The 27,006-nt window shown below is 47.0% G+C and overlaps 2 protein-coding genes and 1 long non-coding RNA gene across 3 annotated transcripts in view; 2 read left to right on the forward strand and 1 right to left on the reverse strand.

Moving 5' to 3' along the window:
- Positions 1–319: 319 nt before the first annotated feature.
- Positions 320–15,789, forward strand: Cwc25 (CWC25 spliceosome associated protein homolog). The gene is made up of 10 exons (XM_042671520.1): positions 320–485; positions 3,819–3,991; positions 6,256–6,492; positions 6,949–7,018; positions 9,147–9,274; positions 9,958–10,021; positions 11,185–11,387; positions 11,920–12,018; positions 14,750–14,911; positions 15,385–15,789. Exons 1-10 carry the CDS (start codon positions 468–470, stop codon positions 15,497–15,499), a joined length of 1,269 nt encoding a protein of 422 aa, XP_042527454.1. The 5' UTR covers positions 320–467; the 3' UTR covers positions 15,500–15,789.
- LOC122101185 lies at positions 3,067–16,883 on the reverse strand. The gene is made up of 3 exons (XR_006146330.1): positions 16,716–16,883; positions 8,108–8,113; positions 3,067–3,077 (listed from the first exon to the last, which is right to left on the reverse strand). It is a non-coding gene; the product is annotated as an uncharacterized LOC122101185 (long non-coding RNA).
- Positions 16,884–17,998: 1,115 nt separating this feature from the next.
- The window catches only part of Pip4k2b (phosphatidylinositol-5-phosphate 4-kinase type 2 beta), a 31,418-nt gene continuing 22,410 nt past the window's right edge, over positions 17,999–27,006 (forward strand). Inside the window, exon 1 of the mRNA XM_042671510.1 lies at positions 17,999–18,263. Within this exon, the coding sequence (XP_042527444.1) occupies positions 18,105–18,263 (159 nt within the window). The 5' untranslated portion in view covers positions 17,999–18,104. The remainder of the gene's footprint in view (positions 18,264–27,006) is intronic.

Raw genomic sequence — 27,006 nt, forward strand, 5'->3', positions numbered from 1 at the left:
TAGAGCTCTGTCACTTGAGCCACAGCTCCATTTCTGGCTGTTTTGGTTAATAGGCCATGAGTCCCTTGGACTTTCCCTGGCTTCCACTCAAGACCCTCAGAACTCAGTCTCCCGAGAAGCTAAAATGACAGGCGTGAGTCACCGGCGTCCAGCTGAGCTGTAGTATGTTCACAGCTGGGAAACTCCAGCGAGGCTGTGAGCACAAGAGGACTGTCTGGGTCCCGACAGGGAGGGGTCCGGAAACTGCACGCCTGGCCACTGAGTGATTTGCGTAATCTCTCCGCGACCGCGGCGCGGCAACATGACGTCACTCCCGGAAGTGCTCTCTAGACCGGGCTCGGAAAGTGACTGCTAGTTCCTTCTGGGAACGCAACCTGTGAGGTGGTCTCGGAACCGTCTCCCTGCGTTTGCCCTGGATCTTCCCTGAGTTCGTCTTAGCCGAAGAGTGAGGAAACGTCTCCACCACCATGGGGGGTGGAGACCTGGTAAGTGGGGGCAGGCCTGAGTAAGGGGAAAATGAAGTCGGGAATTGTCTCTGAGGATGAGAATCGAAGGGGGTGGGGTGGAAGTGTGTGTGTGTGTGAGAGAGAGACAGAGAGACGAGTCAGACAGAGACAGAGAGACAGATAGGTAGGGAGGTGGGTAACCATGGGAACGAAGTCTTGAATTTCTAGGAGAGGGCGGTGTCTTGGAGGGGGAGATGGACCGCGGAACCGGGAAAGATATGCTAGGTTGGCCCGTGTGGTGGTGGTGGTATTTGTGTTCTTCAACCCTGGTGGGTTGGAAATTCTGAGAAGGTAGAGAATTGAAACCATGGCTAGGAGAGGAAGGAGATATTGAGGCCATAACACGCTGCCTTTAGTATGGTGTGTGTGTGTGTGTGTGTGTGTGTGTGTGTACATGTACGTGTACGTGTGTACGTGAACGTATACAGTCCTGGGGCTTGAACTCAGGGCCTGGGTGCTGTCCCTGAGCTATTGTGCTCTACTACTTTGTGCCACAGCTCCATTTCGGCTTGTTGGTAGTTAATTGGAGATGTCTAGTCTCTTTACATGGCTTGAAAGGCCCTTAATAGTTCCTTTTGTAGTTGTCTTCATCTTGTGCCCCTTCTCTACCACCTTGCATTCCACCTCTAGACACACAAAATTATTCATGCTGTGTTCTTTCTCACTGCTGGGACTGCAGTAAGAATGTTTCCTCTGGAAATCTACGTTCTACTCCCCTTTCCCACTTCACCAGGCTAATTTTTAGCTGTCTTTAGATGTTACTGCCTCAGGGGAACTTGCTGAACCAAAGTAGTGGTTGATGGAGAGAGGAAGGGAAGGGAAAGGAAAGGAAGACAAGAGAACAGAGAAATAATCTTTGAGGGTGAAGGGGATGATCAGAACCAAGGGAAAGCAAAGTTGAAAGAAGTCCTAGCCTGGCACTGATAGCTCACACCTGCAGTCCTAGCTATTCAGGAGGTGGAGATGTGAGGATCACAGTTCAAAGCCAGCCAGACAGTAAAGGCTGTGAGACTCTTATCTCCAATAAACCACTCAGAAAACCAGAAGTGGCGCTGTGGCTCCTGTGGTAGAGCGCTAGCCTTGAACTGAAGAGCTGAGGGATAGTGCCCAGGCCCAGAGTTTAAGCCCCATAACTGACAAAAAAGAGAGAGAGAGAGAGAGAGAGAGAGAGAGAAAATAGTCCTAATAGGAATTAAGTAAGCTTAGGAATTGAGAGTCAAGTGGACACTGGGAAGGGGATTTTTTTTTTTTTTTTTTTGGCCAGTCCTGGGGCTTGAACTCAGGGCCTGGGCACTGTCCCTGAGCTTCTTTTTCCTCAAGGCTAGCACTCTTACCATTTGAGTCACAACGCCATTTCCAGCTCTTTCTGTTTTTGTGGTACTGAGGAATCGAACCCAGGGCTTCATGCATGGTAGACAAGCAATATACCACTAAGCCACATTCCCAGCCAGAAGATTGTATTCATAAGAGTGGATGTCCAAAAGTTGGGGATTTAGATTAGTAGAAGACCACTTGCTTGGCAAGTGTCAGACCCTGAGTTTGGTCCTCCTCTCTGGGAAACAAACAAAAAAAAGTGTAGGTGTCCAGCCAGGTACTGGTGAGATCTGAGATCTCAGCAGCTGAGATCTGAGGATCATAGTTTCAAACCAGCCCAGGAGGGCAAGTCCGTAAAACTCTTATCTACAATTAACCACTCAGAAGGCCAAGATATAGAGAGTTGAGTTTTGAAGCCAGCCAGTTTGAGCAGAAAAGTCCAGGAGACTCCCATCTCCAGTTAACCAGCCAAAAGCCATACCAGAGGTGTGGCTCAAATGGTAGAGGATCTGCCATGAACAAAAAAGCCAAGCAAGAGTGAGAGACACTGGGCTAAAGCCCTAGTACTGCCAAAAATAATAACAAAATAAGAATTGAAAGAAATAAAAAGTGGCTAAGTGCCAGTGGTTCCTGCTTTTAATCTTACCTATTCAGGAGGCTAAGATCTGAGAATCTTGGTTTGAGCCACCCAGGCAGGAAAGTCCATGAGACTTTTATGTCCAGTTACCACCCAAAAAGCCAGAAGTACAGCTGTGGCTCAAGTAGAACACTTAAGCTCAAGGACGGCACCCAGGTCTTGAGTTCAAGCTCAGGACCAGCACAAAAAAACAAAAAACAAAAATGAAAGAAAAACTAGAAAGAAAAAAAATAAATATCCAATGTCAATGAGTTCTTTTGCCTTTCAAAATAAATACCATTCTCTCTCCTTGTCCCCTACCTTACGCCTTATCACCACCAACTCCCATTTTATGATGACCAGTAGGAGTAGGTAAAAACTGAAGGGAACTTAGGAAAGGCCTTGTTATGTACTTGAACAACTACCCCACCCCTGACACATATGAAAGGTTTTGTGTGTACCAGTCCTGGAGTTTGTACTCAGGGCCTGGGCACAGTTTCTGAGCTTTTATGCTTGAGTCTAACACACTACTACTTGAGTCACAGTTCCACTTTTGGGCTTTTTGGTGGTTCACTCTGGATAAGAGTCTTATGGACTTTCCTTCATGGGCTGGCTCCAAACTGCAGAACTCAGATATCAGCCTCCTGAGTAGCTAGGAGTTACTGGCATCTGGATGAATGATTTTTTTTTTTTTTTTTGCAGATCCTAGGGCTTAAACTCAGGGCCTAGGCTCTATCTCTGAGCCTCTCTATACTCAAGGCTAGTACTCTACCACTTGAGCCACAGTGCCACCTCCTACCTTTTTCTGTTTATGAGGTACTGAGGAATCGAATCCAGGGCCTCATACATGCTAGGCAAGCACTCTACCACTAAGCTACATTCCCAGCCCTGGATGAATGATTATTATTATTATTAATTTGTTTATTTATGTATTTTTTGGTCAGTCATAGGGCCTGAACTCTGGGCCTGGGTGCTGTCCCTGAGTTCTTCAGCTCCAGGCTAGCACTCTACCCCTTGAGCCATAGAGCCACTTCCTGCTTTTTCTGTTTATGTGGTGCTGAGGAATGGAATGCAGGGCCTCATGCATGCAAGGCAAGCACTCTACCACTGAGCCACCTTCCCAACCCCTGGATGAATGATTAGTAAATGCAAACTTTGTCATGGTTCAAGAACTCTTGCTTTCTCTTTTTTTTTTTTTTTCTGTTCTGGCACTTGGACCAGGATCTTATGCATGCTAAGTAACTACTATATCACCAAGCCTGAAGTCTTCTTCTTACATGCGTGTCTTATCATGCCTGGGTTAGAGAAGAAGTGAATGAGGCAGTACCAGTCATATTCATCACCACCACTTGCTGAATTCTCCCTCCTAATGTTCACCACAGAACCTGAAGAAGAGCTGGCATCCACAAACCCTCCGAAATGTGGAGAAAGTCTGGAAGGCTGAGCAGAAGCATGAGGCTGAGCGGAAGAAGATTGAAGAGCTACAGCGGGAGCTGCGGGAGGAGCGGGCTCGGGAAGAGATGCAGCGATATGCAGAGGATGTCGGGGCTGTCAAGTAAGTGAGGAGCTGTGTGGCCTGGCCTGCAGGGAATTGTCGGACTGACTGTGGGTACCTCATCCATGTGACATGTATTAGCTGAGCAGTGTTCTGTCACTTGATCAACACCTCCAGTTCTGTCTTTTTGCTGGTTAATTGGAAACGAGTCTCACAGATTTGTCTGCCCAGGCTGGCTTCCAACCTCAGTCCTCAGATCTCAACCTCCTGAGTAGCTAGGAGCCATGGGTACCTACTCCCTCTTGGCTACCAGGCACAGTGGTGTGTAACTATAGTCCTAGCTACTTATAAGCTGAGGCAGGTGGATACCTTTAGGCCAAGAATTCTCATGCATGGAAGGCAAGCACTCTTACCACTGAGCCACCTTCCCAGCCCCCTGTGAGACTCTTATCTCCAATTAGCCACTCAAAAACCAAAAATGGTGCTATGGCTCAAGTAGTAGAGTGCTAGCCTTGAGCACAGAGAGGCTCAGGGACAGCTCCCAGGCTTGAGTTCAAGCCCCACAACAGCAACAAAAAAATCCCACAAAGTAATGAGAGTATCAGTGACAGACATTAATTAAGGTTGCATTTTAGGGATGAGGATAGAGGTGACAGAAGTAAGTTGCTCAGTGACCCAGTTACATCTGATGGAACCAGCAGTTAAATACTATGGCCCTAGATCCCAGCTTTGCAACGTATTCTCTTACTAGAAGATACAATAAGCTGATGTATGTTAAGGTTGTTGTTGTTGTTGTCAGTTGTAGGGCTTGAGCTTGGGGCCTGGGCGCTGTCCCTGAGCTTTTTCACTCAAGGCTAGCACTGTACCACTTTGAGCCACAGCTCCACTTCCTGTTTCTGGTGATTAGTTGGAGATGAGTATCATGAGAGACTTTCCTGCCCAGGTTGGGTTTGAACTGCAATCCTCAGATCTCAGCCACCTGAGTAGCTGGGATTACAGGTGTGAGCCACCAGCACCCAGCTGTTGAGTCCTTTTAAGACTTGGTAAGGGGGCTGGGAAGATGGCTCAGTGGTAGAGCGCTTGCCTTGCATACCTGAGGCCCTGGGTTCGATTCCTCAGCACCACATAAGCAAAAAGAAAAAAGCCGGAGTGGCGCTGTGGCTCAAGTGGTAGAGCGCTAGCCTTGAGCTGAAGAGCTGAGGACAGCACCCAGACCCAGAGTTCAGGCCCCACGTCCGGACCAAAAAAAAAAAAGACTTGGTAAAGCACTTGGGAGTCAGTGGCAGTGGCAGTGGCAGGAGGATTACAAATTTGAGACAGCCTGGAGACTCTCATTTCCAATTACCATAAAAAAGCCAGAAGTAGAGCTGGGGCTCAAGTGGTAGAGCACTAGCCTTGAGCAAAACAGCTTAGGAACAGGGCTCAGTCCCTGAGTTCAAGCTCCAGGACCAGTATTTTCTTTTTGCCAGTCATGGGGCCTGAACTCAGTCTGGGCGCTGTCCCTCAGCTCTTCAGCTCAAGGCTAGCACTCTCCCACTGGAGCCACAGCGCCACTTCCAGCTTTTTCTGTTTATATGGTGCTGAGGAATCGAACCCAGGGCCTCATGCATGCAAGGCAAGCACTGTACCACTGAGCCACCTTCCCAGCCCCAGGACCAGTATTTTTTTTTAAAAAAGAAAAAAAGGGGGGGGGGGAGCTGGGAAGGTGGCTCAGTGGTGGAGTGCTTGCCTTGCATGCATGAGTCCCTGGGTTTGATTCCTCAGAACCACATAAGCAAAAAGAAAACCGGAAGTGGTGCTGTGGCTCAAGTGGTAGCGCGCTAGCCTTGAGCTGAAGAGCTGAGCTGAGGGACAGTGCCCAGACCCAGAGTTCAGGACACACACACAGACACTCACACAGACACAGACACACATACACACACACACAAAATGGCTGGGAATATGGCTTAATGGTAGCGTGCTTGCTTAGCATGCATATAGCCCCTGGGTTCTGTTCCTTAGTACCACACAAACAGAAAAAGCCAGAAGTGGTACTGTGGCTCAAGCAGTAGAGTGCTAGTCTGGAGCAAAAGTAGCTCAGGGACAGTGCCCAGGCCCTGAGTTCAAGCCCCAAGACTGGCAGAAAAGAAAAAAAAAGAAAGAAAAAAAGAAAAATTAAGAAAGTCCTTTGTTTCCATATCTTTGGAGTTCATTTCAGTGTGTGTGTGTGTGTGTGTGTGTGTGTGTGTGTGTGTGTGTGTGTGTGTGTGTGTGTGTGTGAAGAAGTGATTAGATATTGCACCTTTGTGGGAATGTGTATTTTTTTACTTGTTTTCTTCACCCAGGAAAAAAGAAGAAAAGTTAGACTGGATGTATCAGGGTCCTGGTGGGATGGTGAACCGTGATGAGTACCTGCTGGGACGTCCCATTGACAAATACGTTTTTGAGAAGATGGAGGAAAAAGAGGCTGGCTGCTCTTCTGAGACAGGACTCCTCCCTGGCTCTATCTTTGCCCCATCTGGAGCCAATTCTCTTCTTGACATGGCCAGCAAAATCCGGGAAGACCCGCTCTTCATCATCAGGTACTCCTCAGGACCTGGGAAAGGGCTTGTTACAGAGATGCTTAGAGACTCCCCCATCTCTACCTCCACATGGGTGGGATTATAGGCTCCATGTTTGATGCTTTTTGTTTATGTTTTTGTTTTTGGTGCTTGTCCTGGGGCTTGAACTCAGGGCCTAGGCTCTGCTCTTCTTTTGATCAAGGCTGGTGTTATACTGCTTAAGCCACAGCTTCATCTCTGGCTTTTCAGTGGTTAATTAGAGATAAGAGTCTCAAGAACTTTCCTGCCCATGCTGGAAAGCCAGTCCAGGCAGACAAATTCTAAATTCTGGTTAACAACCAAAAAACTCAAAGTAGAGTTGTGGCTTAAGAAGTAGAGGGTCAGCCTTGAGCAAAAAAGCAAAGCAAATGGGAGGCCCACTATTGGCACACACTCAAAAAAACAAATGTCATGAGTTTTATATTTTTCTCCATTTAGGAAAAAAGAAGAGGAGAAAAAAAGAGAAGTATTGAACAATCCTGTGAAAATGAAGAAAATCAAAGAATTGGTAAGTTGCGTATCCAATCGGTAACAAAGTGTGCCTTTTAGCTATTATTTTTATTTTTGCTAGCACTGGGGCTTGAACTCAAGGGATAGGCACCGTCTCTGAGCTTCGTTTGCTCAAGGCTACCATGCTACTATGGCATTCCAGCCTTTTCTGTTTATGTGGTACTAAAGAATTGAATCTAGGGCTTCATGTATGACAGGCAAGCACTCCACCACTAAGCCACACTCTCAGCCTGTCTTTTAGCTATTTGATGTAAGAATGAGAACTTTTCTCTGCTTCTTACCATAGGGAAGTAAACAAGGGCCTTCAAAATTTTCTTTCTGCCGGGTGCTAGTGGCTCACGACTGTAATCCCTGTTATTCAGGAGGCTGAGATCTGAGGCTCGAGGTTCAAAGCCAGCTGGGCAGGAATGTCTGTGAGACTCTGATCTCCATTTAACCACCAGAACACCAGAAGTGACGCTGTGGCTCAAGTGATAGAGTGCTTACCTTGAACTGAAGAGCTCAGGGATAGTGCCTAGGCCTAGAGTTTAAGCCCTACAATTGACTCCCCCCCCAAAAAAAAAGAAAATTGGGATGATACTAAGATTTGATCTCAGGTCTGTGTGTTTGTTAAGTAGGTTCCCTATCTTTTTTTTTTTTTTTTTTGGGTCCGGTCGTGGGGCCTGAACTCTGGGCCTGGGCGCTGTCCCTCAGCTCTTCAGCTCAAGGCTAGCGCTCTACCACTTGAGCCACAGCCCCACTTCTGGCTTTTTTCTTTTTGCTTATGTGGTGCTGAGGAATCGAACCCAGGGCCTGATGCATGCAAGGCAAGCACTCTACCACTGAGCCACCTTCCCAGCCCAGGTTCCCTATCTTATAATTTATACAGTCAGTCTTAAAAACTTTGTGTGTGCCAGTATTGTTAAACTCAAGCCTTGTTTTTATTCAGCTACAACTGGTATACTGTTGTTCTACCACTTGAGTCACACTTCCAGGCTGTTTTTTTCCCGGTTATTTTAGACATTTTTGCCTGGGCTGGCTTCAAACTTTGATCCTATGGATCTCAGCCTCTTGAGTAATTAGGATTAGAAGTATAAACCACTGTCACCCAGCTCTCTTTTGTCTTTTGGTTGGAAAAAGCACCATGGGTTACCCTTTTCCAGGAGAAGAAGGTATGGGCCAGGCACTAGTGGCTCATGCCTGTAATCTTCGCTACTCAGAAGGCTGAAATCTGAGAATCACATTTTGAAATTAGCCTGGTTAGGAAAATGGTTAATTTCCGATTAACCATCAAAAAGCCAGAAGTGGAGCTGTGGCTCAAGTAGTAGAGCACTAGCCTTGAGCACAAAAGGTTAGAGCAGTGCCCAGGCCCTGAATTCAAGCCCTAGGACCAGCGAGAGAGAGAGAGAGAGACAGACAGACAGACAGACAGACAGAGACAGAGAGAGAGACAGAGAAAAGGAAGGTATATGATAGGTCTGTGGAAAGTATGATCATGGCTTGTTCAAGAGACCAGAGTATGTCCTTGGTTCTGTTATAAAGCTCCAGGGCCCATTTATTAGTCACATGTTATAGATTTTTTTTTTTCTTTTTTGGTTGGTTGTGGAGTTTGAACTCTGGGCCTGGATGCTGTCCCTCAGCTCTTCAGCTCAAGGCTAGTGCTCTATCACTTGAGCCACAGTGCCATTTTTGGTTTTCTGAGCGGTTTATTGGAGATAAGAGTCTCACAGCCTTTCCTGCCAGGGCTGGCTTTGAACCACGATCCTCAGATCTCAGCCTCCTAAGTAGCTAGGTTTACAAGCATGAGCCACCACTCTTGGCTTTAGATTTTTTTAATCAGTTGCTAAGAAAATTAAAGGTTGACTTTACAGTCCCTGATTGCTTTTAGTAGAGTTGGAGGTCTTTTGAATGGGAAGAATGGCAACTCCTAGGCAATGGAATTCTTTGCTTACCTATCAGAGCTTCTGTTGGTGAGTCTAGGATACATTTTTGCATAACCAGGTTTGTTGTCCAGGACCCTATGGTAATGTTCTGGACTTGTGTACAGCAGGAAGTCACATTTGTACATCAGTCCCCCAATGCCTGCACAGGGGGCAACTCACAGGAGTTGTAATAATATTGTATGATATGTTCTCGGTATTTTCTAGTTGCAAATGAGTCTGGAGAAAAAGGAGAAGAAGAAAAAGAAGGAGAAGAAGAAGAAACACAAGAAACACAAGCACAGAAGTTCAAGCAGTAGTCGGTCCAGCAGTGAGGATGAACATAGTCGAGGAAGGTAAGCACACGGAGGCCAGCATACCTCTCTCGTTCATTCACTCTTTCACTCCATGAGCGGACTAAGCACTTGCCCTGTGCCAGCAAGTGCCAGGCAGGAGGGAGTTCAGTGCTGAATACTTTAAGATAGTCCCATGCCACAGAGCTGGTCGGCTAGTACTAGAACTCCCTGGGATGCTAAATGTGGCTGGGTCTCTTGGTGTGCTACTGCAGAGAGACCTCCTCAGTGAACTGGCATTAGCCCAGTGGATCTTAGGTCAGACCTGGGGTGACTATTTTGAACTCAACTTGAGTCCTCAAGATGGAACTGGGTTTCATGTAGGATTTTTTTTTTTAATGGATTAATGGGGCCGTGTGGGCCCATTCTGTGTCTTCCCCATGGGAACAGTCAGCTCTGCTGCTGCTGACTCACCATTAGTCCCTGGAATAGCAACATGAGGTGAGAGGAGAATGTGTTCAGGCAATGGGGCTGAGAAGTTCGGCCCACGGCTTTTCACAGGAAAAACTTGACTGTGCTGATACATCTTCCAGCAAAGACAGTCCAAATAGAGAAACACATTGCCAAGTAATAGCTGGGAGGTATGGAAGGTCACGTTGGAAGCAGGGTATGTGTTTCAGCATGAGAGATTTAAAATGGACCTGTCTGAATTTTGTTTTTTGAGTACCTGTGTTTTGATTTCTTAGGTCTCAAAAGAAGATGGCAAATTCTTTTCCTGTTTTTTCCAAAGTCCCTGGATATGGACTGCAGGTAGGGATTTGGGCTCTTCAGAGTGAGTGACTGTAGAGCTGTGCAGTATGCCACGTTGACAACTTGTACATAGTAGAGTTTGGACATCGAAGGTTGGGCTATTGGGGAACAGACCCAAGCGTTATCCCTGAGTCTTACTATGACCAGGGCTCTTCTGCAGAGAAGAAATAACTAGTGGAGCATTTAGGTACTCTGTCCATCCCTCTGCAGATAATTTACATGAAATAAACCGTTTGATGACTTTTGACCAATGGACATCTGGCAGCATTCTTTCTTTCTTTTTTTCCTTTCTATTGCTAGAATCAAAGACAGAACTTTGAATATATGGGGAAAGTACTCTACCTCTGAGCTGTCACCAGCCTGGGCACTGTCCCTGAGCCTCTCTGTCCTCAAGGCTACCACTTGAGCCACATTGTTTTTGTTTTTTGTTAATCATGGGGTTTGAACTCAGGGCCTGGGTGCCGACCCTGAGTTCTTTCACTCAACACTAGTGCTGTAACACTTTGAGCAACAGCACCACTTCTGTTTTCTGGTGGTTAATTGGAGATAAGAGTCTCATGGCTTTTCCTGCCCAGACTGGCTTTGAACCATGATCCTCAGATCTCAGCTTCCTTACTAGCCTTACTGTCTGGTCAGCCCTTCACTTTTATGGGGTAGAATTTTGGTCTATAGAGCATGCTGTCTTGGAACTTTCTGGGTAGTTCAGGCTGGCTGTGAATGAACTTACAATCTTCCTGCCTTGTCTCCCTAGTCCTGAAATTACAGATGGTGTACTACCATGGCTGGAATTTTTTTGTTTTCTTTCCTTTGAGATGGGGTTTAGCTGAATACCCCAGGCTAGCCTCAAGACTTGTCATGTAGCCTGGACTGGCCTAGAATTTTCTATCTGTCTGCCTCAGCCAAGCACTTCCATCAGTATGTTTGATCCTGTCCCTTATGCTTTTGCTCTTGCCTTCCTTTGGCTTTAGTGACAAGCTGAAGCTTGTCACATTCTTTTAAGGGATTCTGAAGATAACTTCCTGCTTTTGGATGCTTATCTGTCATCACTGTTGGCCCCATTGAAAACCTCATTGCTCATTCTTTCCTTGTTTCACTATAATTTCTCTTGAATCTCTAACTTGTTCTATGAAAATTTTTCTTCCCTTCCTTTCCTAATGATACAGGTCAGGGACAGTGACCATACCCAAGGATTGCATAGCTCTCTGATCGCTGAACAAAAGGGGATGAAGAACCATTCCAGGTCCAGAAGCTCCTCCCACTCGCCCCCCAGACATGCCAGCAAGAAGAATACCAGGGAACCAGGGTCCCGGGATAGGAGGTCTCGATCACTGGGCAGAAGATCACGGTCCCCAAGGCCCAGCAAACTGTGAGTAAGGGGATTCATTAGGAAATAGCTTGTGATCACAGGAAACTGGTCATAGCAGTTATTTTTGTTTCTGTTTTCTGCCTGAGTCCCAGGGCATGTTGGGTACATCTTTTACTACTTGAGCCACACACATCATTGTATTTCCTAAATATCATTGCTGTATTATTCCTTTCTCAATCTCACTGTAAACTTTAGGCCTCCAGCACCACATATTTGTAGGTATATATTGTGCTGGTGGATTTTCCCCCTTTTTCTCTTACATTTGGATTATAGTTTTCAGACTATAAGGGTAGTTGGGAATGTGGCTTAGTGGTAGAGTGCTTGCCTAGCATGCATGAAGCCCTGGGTTCGATTCCTCAGCACCACATAAACATAAAAAAGCCAGAAGTGGGACTGTGGCTCAAGTGGTAAGAGTGCTAGCCTTGAGTAAAAGAGCTCAGGGACAGTGTCCAGGTCCAGCCAAAAAAAAAGAAAAAAGAAGGGTAAAATGCTTTTGTATTGAAGAGACTTTTCCCTTCCTCATCCATTACAGGCACAGCTCTAAGGGAAAGAGGAGAGAAAGAGCCCAGAGTAAGAGCCCATCACCTAAAAAGGAGGTCTACCAGAGGCGGCATGCTTCTGGATACACCAGGTAAGCCAAGAGTACAGTAGATTTAACTATCGATTCTATAGAACTGAATCTAGAGGCAGCTCACATCAGGGCAAGTAGGTAATTTATCTGACCCTTTGTCAAACCAACTTTTATATAAATGGATAAACAAACAAACATGACATGCATACAACCATAAAGACCATGGAAAAGGAGGTAACACTAGAAAAGATATATTAACAAATCATTCGTTGGAAAATGGAAGCAAAGGATGGAGACTAGAAAAAAGTAAATGTGGGGCTGGGAAGTTGGCTCAGTGGTAGAGCGCTTGCCTTGCATGCCTGAGGCCCTGGGTTCGATTCCTCAGCACCACATAAGCAAAAAGAAAAAAGCCAGAAGTGGCGCTGTGGCTCAAGTGGTAGGGCACTAGCCTTGAGCTGAAGAGCTGAGGGACAGTGCCCAGGCCCAGAGTTCAGGCCCCACAACCAGAAGAAAAAAAAAAAGAAAAAAGTAAATGTGAAGTACCTGATACTGATGAAAAGCTAGCAGTTTCAGGGAAGACTTGAGGACTGCAGGCACCAAATACTTTTTTTCTTTTGCCAATTCTGGGGCTTGAACTCATCAGGGCCTGGGCACTACCCCTAAGCTTCTTTTGCTCAAGGCTAGCACTCTGTCACTTGAGCCACAGTGTCACTTCCAGCTTTTTCTGTTATGTGGTACTGAGGAATGGAACCCAGGGCTTGCCTAGGCAAGCACTCTAACACTAAGCCACATTCCCAGCCCTACCAAGAACTTTTTTTTTTTTTTTTGGGTCCAGTCGTGGGGCCTGAACTCTGGGCCTGGGCGCTGTCCCTCAGCTCTTCAGCTCAAGGCTAGCGCTCTACCACTTGAGCCACAGTGCCACTTCCGGCTTTTTTCTTTTTGCTTATGTGGTGCTGAGGAATCGAACCCAGGGCCTCGAGCATGCAAGGCAAGCGCTCTACCACTGAGCCACCTTCCCAGCCCCCCTACCAAGAACTTTTAAAGATAGTAGAAGCTAGGATCAAGGTTTGAAGTCAGCCTAGGCAGACATATCCAAAAGACTCTTATCTCCAATTAACCAGCCAGAAGCTGGAAGTAGAGGCATGGCTCAAGTGGTAGAGCACTATATTGAATGAAAAGCCAAACAAGAGCCAGGTGCTGATGGCTCAAGCCTGTAATCAGAGCTACTCGGGAGGCTGAGAGAGGAGGTTTAAAGCTAGTCTGGGTGAGAAAGACAATGAGATTCTTTTTTTTTTTTTTTTTTACAGTCATGGGGCTTGAACTCTGGGCTTGGGTGCTATCTGCTTGAGCCACAGCACCACTTCCAGTTTTCTAGTGGTTTATTGGAGATAAGAGTCTCATGGACTTTTCTGCCCGGGCTGGCTTTGAAATGTGATTCTCAGATCTCAGCCTCCTGAATAGCTAGGATTACAGGCGTGAGCCACCAATGCCTGGCTGGCAATGAGATTCTTACCCCCAATTAGCCACCAGAAAATCAGAAGTAGAGCTATAGCTCAAAGTGGTGGAATGCTAGCCTTGAGCAAAAGAGCTCAGGGACAGTGCCCAGGTCCCGAGTTCCAACCCCACAACCGACAAAAAAATTTTTTTTTTGTTTCACAGACTTCCTTGCCCTAGCTGGCTTTGAATTGCAATCCTCAGGTCTCAGCTTCCTGTGTAGCTAGGATTACAGGCATGAGCTACACTGGTGCCTAGCTTTATTTTTTGTTTTTGTTTTTGTGCTAGTCCTAGGGCTTGAACTTGGAGCCTGGGCACTATTCCTGAGCTTCTGTGCTCAAGGATAGTGCTCTATCATTTGAGCCACAACTCCACTTCTGGCATTTTGATGGTTAATTTGGAGAGTCTCATGGACTGAGACTCTTAAAAATAACTGAGCCACTGGCACTCAGTTATTTTTTCCTTTTGAAGAGGAATCTGTTTGTCATACTAGATGATAAATATAAACTATAACACATGCCCGTTTCAGAAGGAATGGGTTGGATGTCTGATTATTAAATAGTTTTGAACAGGCCAGTTCATCGTCTCCCTCCCTTTGTTCCTTCCTTTTTTTTTTCATCATCTCCTTTTCTTGCTCTCACTTCATTTACAGTGAATGCCAGGGCTACATCCATGAATTTTAGCCATGTCTTGTAGGGAGATGGGAATCACCCAATCTCTTCTATAAATTGTGGAGTAAGCTGGACGCCGATGTCTCACACCTGTAATCCTAGCTACTCAGGAGGCTTAGATATGAGGATTGACAAAGCCAGCCCGAGCAGAAAAGTCCATGAGAATCTTTATCTCCAATTAACCACCAGGAAACTGGAAGTGGCGCTGTGGCTCAAGTGGTAGAGCACTCACCTTGAGCTGAAGAGTTCAGGGAAAGCGCCCAGGCCTAGAGTTCAAGACCCACAACAGCAACAACAAAAACAACAAAATAATAATTGTTGAGTAATAGAGATATAATTACCCTAAGTTTAGGCACCTGACTAGTTCTCATCTTATTTCATATTTTTTTGTTTCAGAACAAAAGATTATTGAATGGGATTATGAAATCCTTCACTAAAAATTGAAATTCCCTGACTGGGAGGTTAAAAGGAAGAAAACTCATGCTGGTGTAGTAATGGGCAGGGCATTTCCTTGGAGCCAGCCATGAATTGAAGGGCCTGCGTTCCTTCGTGACCTCTTTCTGTGTATACTGCTTTTGATTTCTTGCTGGAAGAGAAGTAGAACTGATGGTTTTTGTGCTCAACAGAAAACTCTCAGCAGAGGAACTAGAGCGGAAACGGCAGGAGATGATGGAAAATGCTAAGTGGAGAGAGGAAGAGAGGCAGAACATCCTCAAGAGGCATGCGAAGGAAGAGGAACGGGAACAGAGGCTGGAGAAGCTGGACTCAAGGGATGGGAAGTTCATCCAGTAAGTGCATCTTCTTTCTGCCCAGAGGCATTGTCTCAAAGACATTCTAGTAGGATTCTTGGTGTCCCAATGTGTTTCAGTATCTGCTCTGGAAACCCCAGAGCTCAGCCTCCAGGCTATCTTTGTTATTGCTCCTAGCTTCTGGTCATATGACAGGAAGTTTTTTGTTTAAAGGAGAAGTGAATTTTTTTTTTTCCTAAGTTACTGAAATTCCTTGGCCTTTTTTCTTATAAAAAATTTATGGCTCAGAAAACCTTTTTCCAATGAGATTCTTGACTTCCAAAACAGATGAATTTTCCCTTATAGGCATTAAAAAGATTTGGTTCCAGATGGAGTCACTTGAAAATTATCTGTGTGGGCTGAAAAGAGCTTGTGTTTCCGCAGCTGCTTTATGGCTACCAACCTGTTTCTCTCCTAATTCTGCTAGAGAGTTGACCGTGTTGAAAATGTCTTTTGCCTGTCTTCTCTTCTAGCCGCCTGAAGCTAGAGAGTGCAAGTACTTCCTCCTTGGAGGACCGGGTGAAGAGGAACATCCATTCGCTACAGAGAACCTCAGTAGCTCTGGAGAAGAACTTTATGAAAAGATGAACATCATCTCCTCTCTTACTGGCTTTCCTGATGTTCCCAGGGAGGCTGCTGACCCCTTAAAAATTCTCTTTATAAGAGTTTGAATGACTTCTATAGATGTTAGCCCACCACTGTTCAAAGTGACCTCTGTCCATTGATTCCTGAAATACCTTTCATCTTTTGAGAACCAGTGTGACTTGATTAGGGGAACTTTGGTAACTTTGATTGGGTGCTTCGTGGGTTTTGACTATGTTTTATGGGTGGACATTGTATAGTTTAGTCCTGGGGTGAATACTCATCCTGCTCTGGAAGTACTTCCTGGATGTGTGATGTTTGTGCCCCATCTTAACTCCCACCTGTGTCAATAGTCCCATTCTACTGCCTTATTACATGTAGACCATCAGAACTCTCTCCAGAGCTACCCAGACAGATTGTGCCTATGAGGATAAATGAACATTTACTTAATTTAGTAAATGTGGCAGGAGCATTAAGGTTAAGGTTAAGTCAGATCCAAGAGAGTGATAAAGAACCTGGAAGAGAAAAACAATACAAAAACCCTAAACGAATAATGAATTGTTGACTTTTTAACTGTAAAAATACAATGTATATATGTACAAATTTTGTACATGTATAATTTTTTACATGCTTTTTTTAAAAAAAGTTTTGTGAGACAGTCTTGTTAGTGATTTTACCTAGGTATGGAAAAGTGAATGATTAACAGTAAAGCAAATCAGCTTTATTTTTCTTTCTGAATCAGGCAGGTTTTTGAAGAGCCTGGGTTTTTTGATAGTATCTAGAGTATGTATCTGTGTATTCTAGTGCTTTGTCTCCAAGGAGATTAGTGCAGTGGGGGTAGCCAAGTGGTTTTAGGAGTCACAACCACATTGCAAGTATTCTGAAAGAAAACAAAATGTTTCATGGCTTTTTCAAATCATGTAATAACTTTGCTACAACTCTAGATTTTTAGCCATTGTTTGCTAACATTTGTCAAATGTTACATAAAGAAGACTCAAGGGGCCACTTGTGTCTACTTCTTTTCCATCAGAGACCCTCATTTGTACCAGACTTGAAATAAGGGCTTTGAGCCCTCACCCTTTTTTTACTCCCAACTGGCATTCTCCCACTTGAGCCACACCTCTAATCACAGCATTTGCTGGAGCTAAAAAGTCTTTTGGGTTTCTCTGCCCTGGGAGTCTATAAACTTTGATCTTCAAATCTCAGCCCAGCACCTAAACACTCTTGGTCTACACAATACATGGGCTATTTTCTTGTTCTACTAATTCTTAGTTCTGCTTAAACTGAATGTAACATTCATTTAATCATCTCATCCTGCTGCCCTATGCCATTGTTAATTATATTTTGTTTTTTTTGTCCATTGTCGGTCTTGAACTTTGGGCCTGGGTGCTATCCCTCAGCTCTTCAGCTCAAGGCTAGCGCTCTACCACTTGAGCCACAGTGCCATTTCCTGTTTTCTGAGTGGTTAATTGGAGATAAGAGTCTCACAGACTTTACTGCCCGGGCTGGATTTGAACCTCGATCCTCAGATCTTAGCCTCCTGAGTAGCTAGGCGTGAGCCACCACCGGCACCTGGCTGCTTTTCTTTTCTTAATTACTTGGTAATAAAGGCTATATTTATTTTTGCAACTGTGTAAAGAACAAACCATGTGCATGGTACTGAGTTCATATTCTCCTACACAATATATTGACCCGTGATTTGTGTCAAATGTATAGATTCCCCGAGGAATTATGTAACAAAGCGTGGTCAGTTTAGATTTTATGAAGCAAGCCAGAGAACGAGACAATTATTAGGATAGGTGTGTGCCAGGTACTATTCATTTCTGGACCCTTAGGCCAGCTGAGGCCTGGCTAAGCGGCAGGTGGGTGGGCGCGGGGCCCATTCATAAAACCTAAGGGTTCCGGGCCTGCCCCTCTCATTGGCCCTGAGGGAGAGGGGCGTGCCTCGCGGGTGGGGCACGCCCCTCGGCCCAGGGGAGTGGGAAGATCCACGCTGGGGTGGAGCGAGGGGGCGTTCCCTGGTTTTCCAGGGTGGACTTCCTTTTCCCCTAGCTGTGCTCCTCCTCTCTCCCCCGGGGTGGGGATGGTATGTCCCACCCTCCCCGCATTCCCGTCCCCTTTTCCCTCCCGGTGCTGTAGCGCCGCCGCCATCTTGGCACCTCAGGTTGAGGGAAAGTGTCAAATCGGGACCTTGGGGGCCCGGGCAGGGAGTGCTCCCCGCAGGGTTACTGTAAGGTCCGCCCGGCCCCCCTGCCCTCCCAGCCCCTCGCTCCCGCCCCCGCTCGGGCGTGCGGAGGCCCGGGGAGGAGGCCGGGTGGGTGGGGCGGCCGCGGCCTCCGCGGGGCGGGCGGTACCATCCCGGCGGGGAGGGGAGCGTGCGGTGACGGCGGGCCGCGGCACCGCCCGGGGGCGGGGTGCGGAGCGGGGAGGGCGGGGCGTGGGGCGGACGGAACCACCGGGGCGGGGTGGGAGGTAACGGGACGGGCGCGACCATGGCACGGTGAGGCAGCGGGGGTGGGGATCGGTCCGGGGGAGGCCTGGGGCCGCTGGCTTGTGTGCCGTCTCCGCCGCCCCCCGTTTCGCCGCCGCCGCCGCCGCCGCCGCCCCGGGCATGTCGTCCAACTGCACCAGCACCACGGCGGTGGCGGTGGCGCCGCTGAGCGCCAGCAAAACCAAGACCAAGAAGAAGCATTTCGTGTGCCAGAAAGTGAAGCTATTCCGGGCCAGCGAGCCGATCCTCAGCGTCCTGATGTGGGGGGTGAACCACACGGTAACCAGCACCCCACGCGCGCCCCTCCCCCGCCCCCAGCCCTCGCCCCACGGAGTCCTGTGGGTGACGCCTGCCATCCCTCCCCGAACCACTTGCATGCCCGCCCGCCCGCCCACCCTTGCATGCCGTCGGGCCGGGCGTGCACTCCGCGCACGCCACGCGAGGCCTGGTGTCTCGGTGGTATGTGGACGCCTTCTCCCCTGCCCTGCAGCCCCTCTGGTTCTCTGCGTCGTGGGCTAGCTTCGGGCAGCTCCTGGACCTCCGAGGGAAGGCCTGGGTGCAGTGAGATCGCCTTGGTCGTCCCCTCTGCCTTTTCTCAGTCCATCCTGTTGGTTGCATGTAGATTCCCCCTTGTCCCTTACAGCCCGCTGGCCATATCTTTATCCCGTTGACAGGACAAGTGGCACTGGCTTGCCAGAATAGTCCCGTTGGTGGTCGTTTGCTTGGTGTGGCTGCTCAAAGTTTCCCATCCTCCAGGCCTCTTCACCCCTGACTGTGGAAATCCTTGCTGGGTTTCTTTTTTGCTGCTGCTTAAACGGGGTGCATGAATTGGAGAAGCACAGGCTTCCTTGAGCCACAGACACTTTGCCATGGTCCCCTTGAGTGAGGGAGAAGAGTGAATATAACCAGCCCAGACGAGTGAAAGGCCTGATGATCACAAGGATTATTCATAGTCCAAGTAATGTATCTTCCTTTTCTGTGGTGGTCTTTTCAGAGGCATTGACTGCTGACTTTTTGTCCACCATACCGATTTCTAGGAGGTGATAAGGGTGATTATGGTCCTAAATGAGAGGTCCCTTGGGTCCCCAGGTGCTGTGAGATTGTCCAGTAGCTTCTGCCAGGAAGTTGGATCTGGACAGTGTTTGAACAGATGACTTTGCTTAGGCGCTGTTTGTTTAGGATCTGTCTCCTATCCACTAGTTCCTTGCCTTCAGACCATTTTTCTTTTCTTATTGTTTGAGTCTGTGTATTGAGAATGAGCAGAGGAAGGAAAAGGACCTGAAACACTAAGTGCTTTGCCAGTTAAGTTTGGAATGAGGACAAATGAAGCTTCAGGTTTCCTGTGGACCTCAACAATCTTCAGTCTCCTGGCTTTTCTGAGCTCTTGAAATTGCCCATAAGAACAAAGATCAAGGGGTCCAAGATCAGCAAGACTTTGCTTTGCTTTGGTAGAGGAGCTAGACCCATTAGAGACTGAGTAGCCACAGTCTGAGCTATTGCTTTAGATCTCTTTTTTTTTTTTTTGGGTCTGGTCGTGGGGCCTGAACTCTGGGCCTGGGCGCTGTCCCTCAGCTCTTCAGCTCAAGGCAAGCACCCTACCACTGAGCCACTTTCCCAGCCCCTAGATCTCTCTTTCCAATCTAGAAATGCACAAGTTCCTTGTTGCTTTTTTGGTTTGGGGCAGGTTACCATTTTCAGTACCATCCCTGGGGTTAGTATGTCCTCAGGAGGTAGAACATACACTGGTGTAATGCTCAGACCTCTAGGGGCTGATTTGGGCCAATTGTCCAGCAGAAGTTGTTCCTTCTGCTTCTTGCTGCCTCCAGGGGTATCTGACATTTCTAGGGAAACTGGGTCATCAAAATGTGAACCCCGTGTCCCTTTCTGGAAGTCAATCCTTTATTTGTTCCACATCCTGCTTCTCACTAGAAAGCATCCTGTGTAGAGAGCTAGTAGAAGCCTGCAGGTTAGGAAATGACAGCTAGTTGAAAGGAACTTTGGGTCCTTCAATTTCACACATGAGACGGAGGCCCTGGGTAGAGGAGTAGCTTGCCAGTGATCATATTCAGAGATGCAGCTCACTGGTGAGCATCATAGGAGCTGTGTTGGCCAGTGGCAGCTCTCCTGTTCCTTTCTTTGTCAGTTGTGGATCAACAGAAGCAAGAACTGTGGTCTTGCTGGAGAACCTAAGTGTGTTTTGAGATGTGCACCTGTGCTTGCTACTTTATGGGAGTATGCATGATGTTTGGTTTTCTATTGGGTAGGCAGTGAGTCTGCCTAGATGTAGACATGAAATGGAATCCTCTGACTGGCAGATGGTGGTCACCTGCTTTCTTTGCTAACTTTGAGAAAGTTTGAGGGGCTAGCTGGAAAAGCATTGACTTTGGGCATGCTGACCAAGCAGCTGGCAGTGGCAGTGGTGGTGTCCAAAGCACCATTGCTTTGGACAGGTAAGCTTTGGAGTCATTTAGTCTCCCCCCTTCTCTCTCTCTCTCTCTCCCTCTCTCTCTCTCTCTCCTCTCTCTTGTTTTTTTATGCCAGTCATGGGGCTTGAACTCAAGGCCTAGGTGCTGTTCCTGAGCTTTCCTGCTCAAGGCTAGTGTTCTACTACTTGAGCCATAGCTTCACTTCCAGCTTTTTGGAGGTTAATTGGAGATAAGAGTCTCATGGAATTTCCTGCCCAGGCTGGCTTCTAGCCTTGATCATCAGATCTCAGCCTCCTGAGTAGTTAGGATTACAGGCATGGGCCACCGGTGCCCACCTGGTCTCATGTTTTATGGGTTTATTCCAGCCTGCAGGAAGGTCTAATGTTCAGTTATCCTCTGGGAAATGGAGATGTGCCCACAAGTAGAGTGTAAAATCTTGTGGTTTCCCAGGGCATTGGGACCACATTGCTTTTGAATTGCTAGCCTTGCTTGGAAAAGCCCCCTTCCTTTAGAAGCCTGTTATCACCGTTTTTTTTTTACCATCTGAGGTTGCAGTTATTCACTTTTTCTTTGATTGTTTAGTTTCTCACTCATTTGGGAATCTCACTCACTCCTCACTTACTGGTCTGTGGTAGAATTTATCAGATGTGAAGGATGGCTGTCTTTATTGATAGCAAGAGCTGGTTATCCACTCCTGAGTCGGTTGGTTTGCTTCTGGGTAGACAAGAGAGGCCTTGAACTCAGTGTTGCCACAGGAACTCCTCTCCTGGAGGAGGCATGTGGCCCCTGCTCTTGGTGGAAGAAGAGCATGTCAGAAACAAGGAGAACAATCAGAAGGCTTTGGACTTGTCAGAAAAGTGACAAAAGTGATTTTAGTGAGTGAAATGTAGTTCAAAGGGTCTGAAATTAAGGAATAGAATCTTTTGGAAGGATCACCAAGGCCAAGGAGGCTGACCTGGGCTGATACTTGTTGGCCATTTTAGGAACCAGGTATGATTGCCACCTTACCAGTGTAGTCAGAGAAATGGGGCAGTGGATGGTAACTGTACTTACCCTATCACCATTCATTTCTACCAGCAGTACATGAGGGTTCTAATTTCTCAAAGTACTTGTCAACATTTGCTACTATCTTTGAGTATAAGTATTTTGGTGTGAAACAGTATCTCATTGTTTCTTTTTATTAATTTTTTTTAATTTAAATTTTTATTTTTTGTGAACATACTCTCATTGTTTCTTTGACTTGCATTTCTCTGGACTAAACATCTCTTCATGTGCTTATTGGCCATTGTGTGTGTGTGTGTGTGCGCACGCGCGCGTGTGTTTGTGTGTGTGTGTGCATGTGTATACACCCCCACATAAAACCCCAGGACTGGACCAAAACAAAACAAAACAAAAAACAGAATTTTCTACCCAGGCTGGATTTGAACACGATCCTTGGATCTCAGCCTCCTGAGTAGCTAAGATTGCAGGTATGAGCTACTAGTGCCTGGCTATTTATATAATCTTTTTTTTTTTTTTTTGGTCAGTGGTGGGGCTTGAATTCGGCCTGGGCACTTTCCCTGAGCTTTTCAGCTCAGGCTAGTACTGTACCTCTTGAGCCACAGGGCCACTTCCGTTTTCTGATGGCTAATTGGAGATAAGAGTCTCACTGACTTTCCTGCCCAAGCTGTCTTTGAACCACAATCCTCCAATCTCAGCCTCCTGAGTAGTTAGGATTATAGGTGTGAGCCATCGGTGCCCAGCTGCCTCCTGTATTTTCCTTCCCTCCTTCCTTCCCTCCCTCCTTCCTTCCTTCCTTCCTTCCTTCCTTTCTACCCAGGCTGGATTTGAACACGATCCTTGGATCTCAGCCTCCTGAGTAGCTAAGATTGCAGGTATATTGCAGGATTATAGGTGTGAGCCATCGGTGCCCAGCTGCCTCCTGTATTTTCCTTCCCTCCTTCCTTCCCTCCCTCCTTCCTTCCTTCCTTCCTTCCTTCCTTCCTTCCTTCCTCCCTTCCTTCCTCCCTCCCTCCCTCTCTCCCTCTCTCTCTCTCTCTCTCTCTCTCTCTCTCTCTCTCTCTCTCTCTCTTTCGTTTTGCCGGTCCTCGGACTTGAACTCTGGGCCTGGGCAGCCTCAGCTCTTCAGCTTAAGGCAAGTACTCTACCACTTAAGCTACAGTGCTACTTCTGGTGGTTAACTGGAGACAAGATCTCACAGACTTTCCTGCCTGGGCTGGCTTTGAACTGTGATCCTCAGATCTCAGCTTCCCGAGTGGCTAGGATTACTGGTGTGAGCCACCAGCACCTGGCCTCCTCTATTTTCTTTTTTTTTTTTTTTGGGGGGGAGTCCGGTCCTGGGGCCTGAACTCTGGGCCTGGGCTCTGTCCCTCAGCTCTTCAGCTCAAGGCTAGCGCTCTACCACTTGAGCCACAGCACCACTTCCGGCTTTTTTTTCTTTTTGCTTATGTGGTGCTGAGGAATTGAACCCAGGGCCTCAGGCATGCAAGGCAAGCGCTCTACCACTGAGCCACCTTCCCAGCCCGCCTCCTCTATTTTCTTCTAACAGTTTTTTTTTTTTTTAAGTTTTACTGCCAGGTGCTGGTGGCTCATGCCTGTAATACTAGCGATCCGAGCATCACTGTTCGAAGCCAGCTCAGGGCAGGAAAGTCCCCATGAGACTCTTTTTTTTTTTTTTGATGCCAGTCCTTGGGCTTGAACTCAGGCCTAAGCACTGTCCCTGAGCTTTTTTTTTTTTTTTTGCTCAAGGCTAGCACTCTACCACTTGAGCCATAGCATCACTTTCATTTTTTTCTGTGTATGTGTACTGAGGAATTGAACCCAGGGCTTTATGCATGCTAGACAAGCACTCTTAACACTGAGCCACCTTCCCAGCCTTCCCTCCCCCCCCCCCCCCAATGAGACTCTTAACTCCAATTAACCACTCAAAAACCAGAGTGGCCCTGTGGCTCAAGAGTGCTAGCCTTGAGCACAGAGAGGCTCAGGGACAGTGCCCAGACCCTGAATTCAAGCCCCACAACCAACCAAAAAGAAAAAAAGAAGTGGCGCTGTGGCTCAAGCAGTAGAGCACTGGCCTTGAGCTGAAGAGCACAAGGACAGCGCCCAAGCCCAGAGTTCAAGCCCCACGACTGACAAAAACAAACAAACAAAAAAATCAAGTAATATTTGCCGGGCGCTGGTGGCTCACGCCTGTAATCCTAGCTACTCAGGAGGCTGAGATCTGAGGATCGCGGTTCAAAGCCAGCCCAGGCAGGAGAGACCGTGAGACTCCTATCTCCAATAAAACCACCAGAAAACCAGAAGTGGCGCTGTGGCTCAAGTGGTAGAGCGCTCGCCTTGAGCTGAAGAGCTGAGGGACAGCACCCAGACCCAGAGTTCAAGCCCCACGACCTACCAAAAAAAGAAAAAAAGATAAAGGTTTTACTGTTTTTTGGTCAGGGCTCTTAAGCTGAGGACTTATCCTTTTAGCAATTTTGTGTGTGCCTGCCAGTCCTGGGGCTTGAATTCAATGCTCAAGGCTGGCACTCTACCACAGAGAAGAGACTCTTGGACTTTTTTTTTTTTTTTTTGGCTTGGACTGACTTTGAACTGTAATCTTCAAATCTCAGCTTCCTGAATAGTTAGGATTACATGCAGGAGCCACTGGTGCCTGAACCTTTTAGCAATTCCTAAGTCCTAGGGACATGTTTCCCAGCATGTCATTTTCTCTGTGGTGGCAGGTAACAAATGAGGCAATGGTGGTCATCCAGACTATGTAGCCCAGACTAACTTCAAACTTGACATCTTCCTGCCTTGCCCCTCTAGTGCTAGGATTAACCCGCATGTGTTCTCACACTTGGCCCAAATTGTCTCTTAGCTTTTCAGTCTCCTCATTATTTATGCTGATGGCTCATGGAGTTAATCACTTGTGTGAGGTAAGATAGGAAAGGCTCACCTTGCAGGGCACCAGTGGCTGATGCCTGTAATCTTAGCTATTCAGGAGGCTGAGATCTGAGGATCACAGTTCAAAGACAGTCTGAGCAAACAAAGTCCATGAGTTTCTTATCTCCATGGTAGAGTACCAGCCTTGAGCACAAAAAACTTTAGGAACAGTACCCAGGCCCTGAATTCAAGTCCCAGGACTGGCATACACACACAAAATTGCTAAAAGGATAAGTTCTCAGTTAAGAGCTCTGACCAAAAAAAGTAAAACCTTTTTTTTTTTTTTTTTTGGTCAGTTATGGGGCTTGAATTCAGGGCCTGGGTGCTGTCTTTGAGCCTCTTTGTGCTCAAGACTAGCACTCTACCACTTGAGCCACAGGGCCACTTCTGGTTTTTCAGTGGTTAATTGGAGATAAGAGTCTCACAGGGACTTTTCTTCCCTGGGCTGTCTTCCAATCGTGATCCTCAGATCTCAGCCTCCTGAGTTGCTAGGATTAGAGTAATGAGCCACCAGCACCTAGCAGTAAAACTTTTTTTTTTCTTTTGTCTGTCCTGGGATCTGAACTCAGGGCCTGGGCACTATCCCTGAGCTCTTCAGCTCAAGGCTAGCACTCTACCACTTGAGCCACAGCACCACTTCTGGCTTTTTCTGCTTATGTGGTACTGAGGAATTGAACCCAGGGCCTTATGCATGCAAGGCAAGCACTCTACCACTGAGCCACCTTCCTAGCCCCTGGCAGTAAAACTTTTTAAAAACTATTAGAAGAAAATACAGAAGGCTGGGAATATGGCTTAGTGGTAGAGTGCTTGCCTAGCATGCATTAAGCCCTAGGTTCAATTCCTCAGTACCACATGAACAGAAGAAGTTAGAAGTGGCACTGTGGCTCAATAGTAGAGTGCTAGCCTTGAGCAAAAGAAGCTCAAGTACAGTGCCCAGGCCTTGAGTTCAAGCCCCAGGAATGCCTGCCCCCCTCAAAAAAAAAAAAAAATACTGGAGATGAGCTAGGAATGTGGCTTGGTGGTAGAGTGCTTGCCTAACATGCATGAAGCCCTGGGTTCAATTCCTCAGTACCATATAAATAGAAAAAGCTGGAAGTGGCACTGTGGCTCAAGTGGTAGAGTGCTAGCCTTGAACAAAAGAAACTCAGGGACAGCACCCAGGCCCCAAATTCAAGCCCCAGAACCTGCGCGCGCGCACACACACACACACACACACACACACACACACACACACACACACACACACACACACACACACACACACACACACACACACACACACACACACACACACACACACACACACACACACACACCAGCCGGGCGCTGGTGGCTCACGCCTGTAATCCTAGCTACTCAGGAGGCTGAGATCTGAGGATCGCGGTTCAAAGCCAGCCCGGGCAGGAGAGACCGTGAGACTCCTATCTCCAATAAACCACCAGAAAACCGGAAGTGGCGCTGTAGCTCAAGTGGTAGAGCGCTCGCCTTGAGCTGAAGAGCTGAGGGACAGCGCCCAGGCCCAGAGTTCAAGCCCCACGACCGACAAAAAACAAAAAAAAACAAAACAAAAAAAAAACAAAACAAAGCCTTACCTTTACAGTGTGTTGTCCTAAGCTTGATATTCTAGTGACTTCACATTCCGCAGTGTACTTCTTTAGTAGTGAGATTAAAGAGACTGGCCAGGAATTTGTGGAGACAGAAAAACAAAGGGGCATTTCTTTCATACATCAGGTGTGACTGTTCATGCTTCAAAACTTTCTGTTTCTCCAGTTTGAGAAGTCACAGTCTGGCTTATAGCCTCAACAGCTAACTTTAACCTTACCCTTCTTCCTGACCACGGCACTTTGGCATGGTTATACCAGCCTTCCTGTCTCTGCTGTTTGTCTCAGTGCCATCCTTCAGTTTCCAACGTTCTCCTTCCTTCCTTCCTTCCCTCCTTCCTTCCTGCCTTCCTTTCTTTCTTTCTCTTTCTTCTTTCTTCTTTCTCTTTCTTTCTTTCTTTCTTTCTTTCTTTCTTTCTTTCTTTCTTTCTTTCTTTCTTTCTTTCTTTCTTTCTTTCTTTCTTTCTCTCTCTCTCTCTCTCTCTCTCTTTCTTTTTCTGTCGATCCTAGGGCTTGAACTCAGAACAAGGTTCTAACACTGAGCCTCTCTATAGTCAAGGTTAGTACTCTACCACTTGAGCCACAGTGATTCTTCCTGCTATTTCTGTTTATGTGGTACTGAGGAATCAAACCCAGGGGCTTCCTGGATGCTAGGTAAGCACTCTGCCACTAAGCTACATTCCCAGCCTCTTTCCTTCTTTTCTTTTTTAGCCTGTAATAGGGTTTGAACTCAAGGCCTGTATACTACTGTCCCTTAGCTTTTTTGATTACTTGAGCCACACCTCTACTTCCAGCTTTTTTTGTGGTTAATTGGAGATAAGAGTCTCACAGTCTTTCCTGCCCAGGCTGGCTTCAAACTGTGATCCTTAGATCCCCAACCTCCCAAGTAGCTGGGATTATAGGTGTGAGGGAGCCAATGGCAACCAGTTTGTTTCTTTGCTTTTCTGTCTTTGCACATTCCTATGTAACTTGGCTGGTCTAGAACTCATATTCTTTTACCTTGTCCTCCTCAGTGCTGGGATCATGGGCCTTCTTTTCTCTCTCTCTCTTTCTTTCTTTCTTTCTTTTCTTTTC

This window comes from Dipodomys spectabilis, unplaced genomic scaffold (assembly GCF_019054845.1).
Source record: "Dipodomys spectabilis isolate Male_0828 unplaced genomic scaffold, ASM1905484v1 ptg000018l, whole genome shotgun sequence".
Taxonomy (NCBI): Eukaryota; Metazoa; Chordata; class Mammalia; order Rodentia; family Heteromyidae; genus Dipodomys; species Dipodomys spectabilis.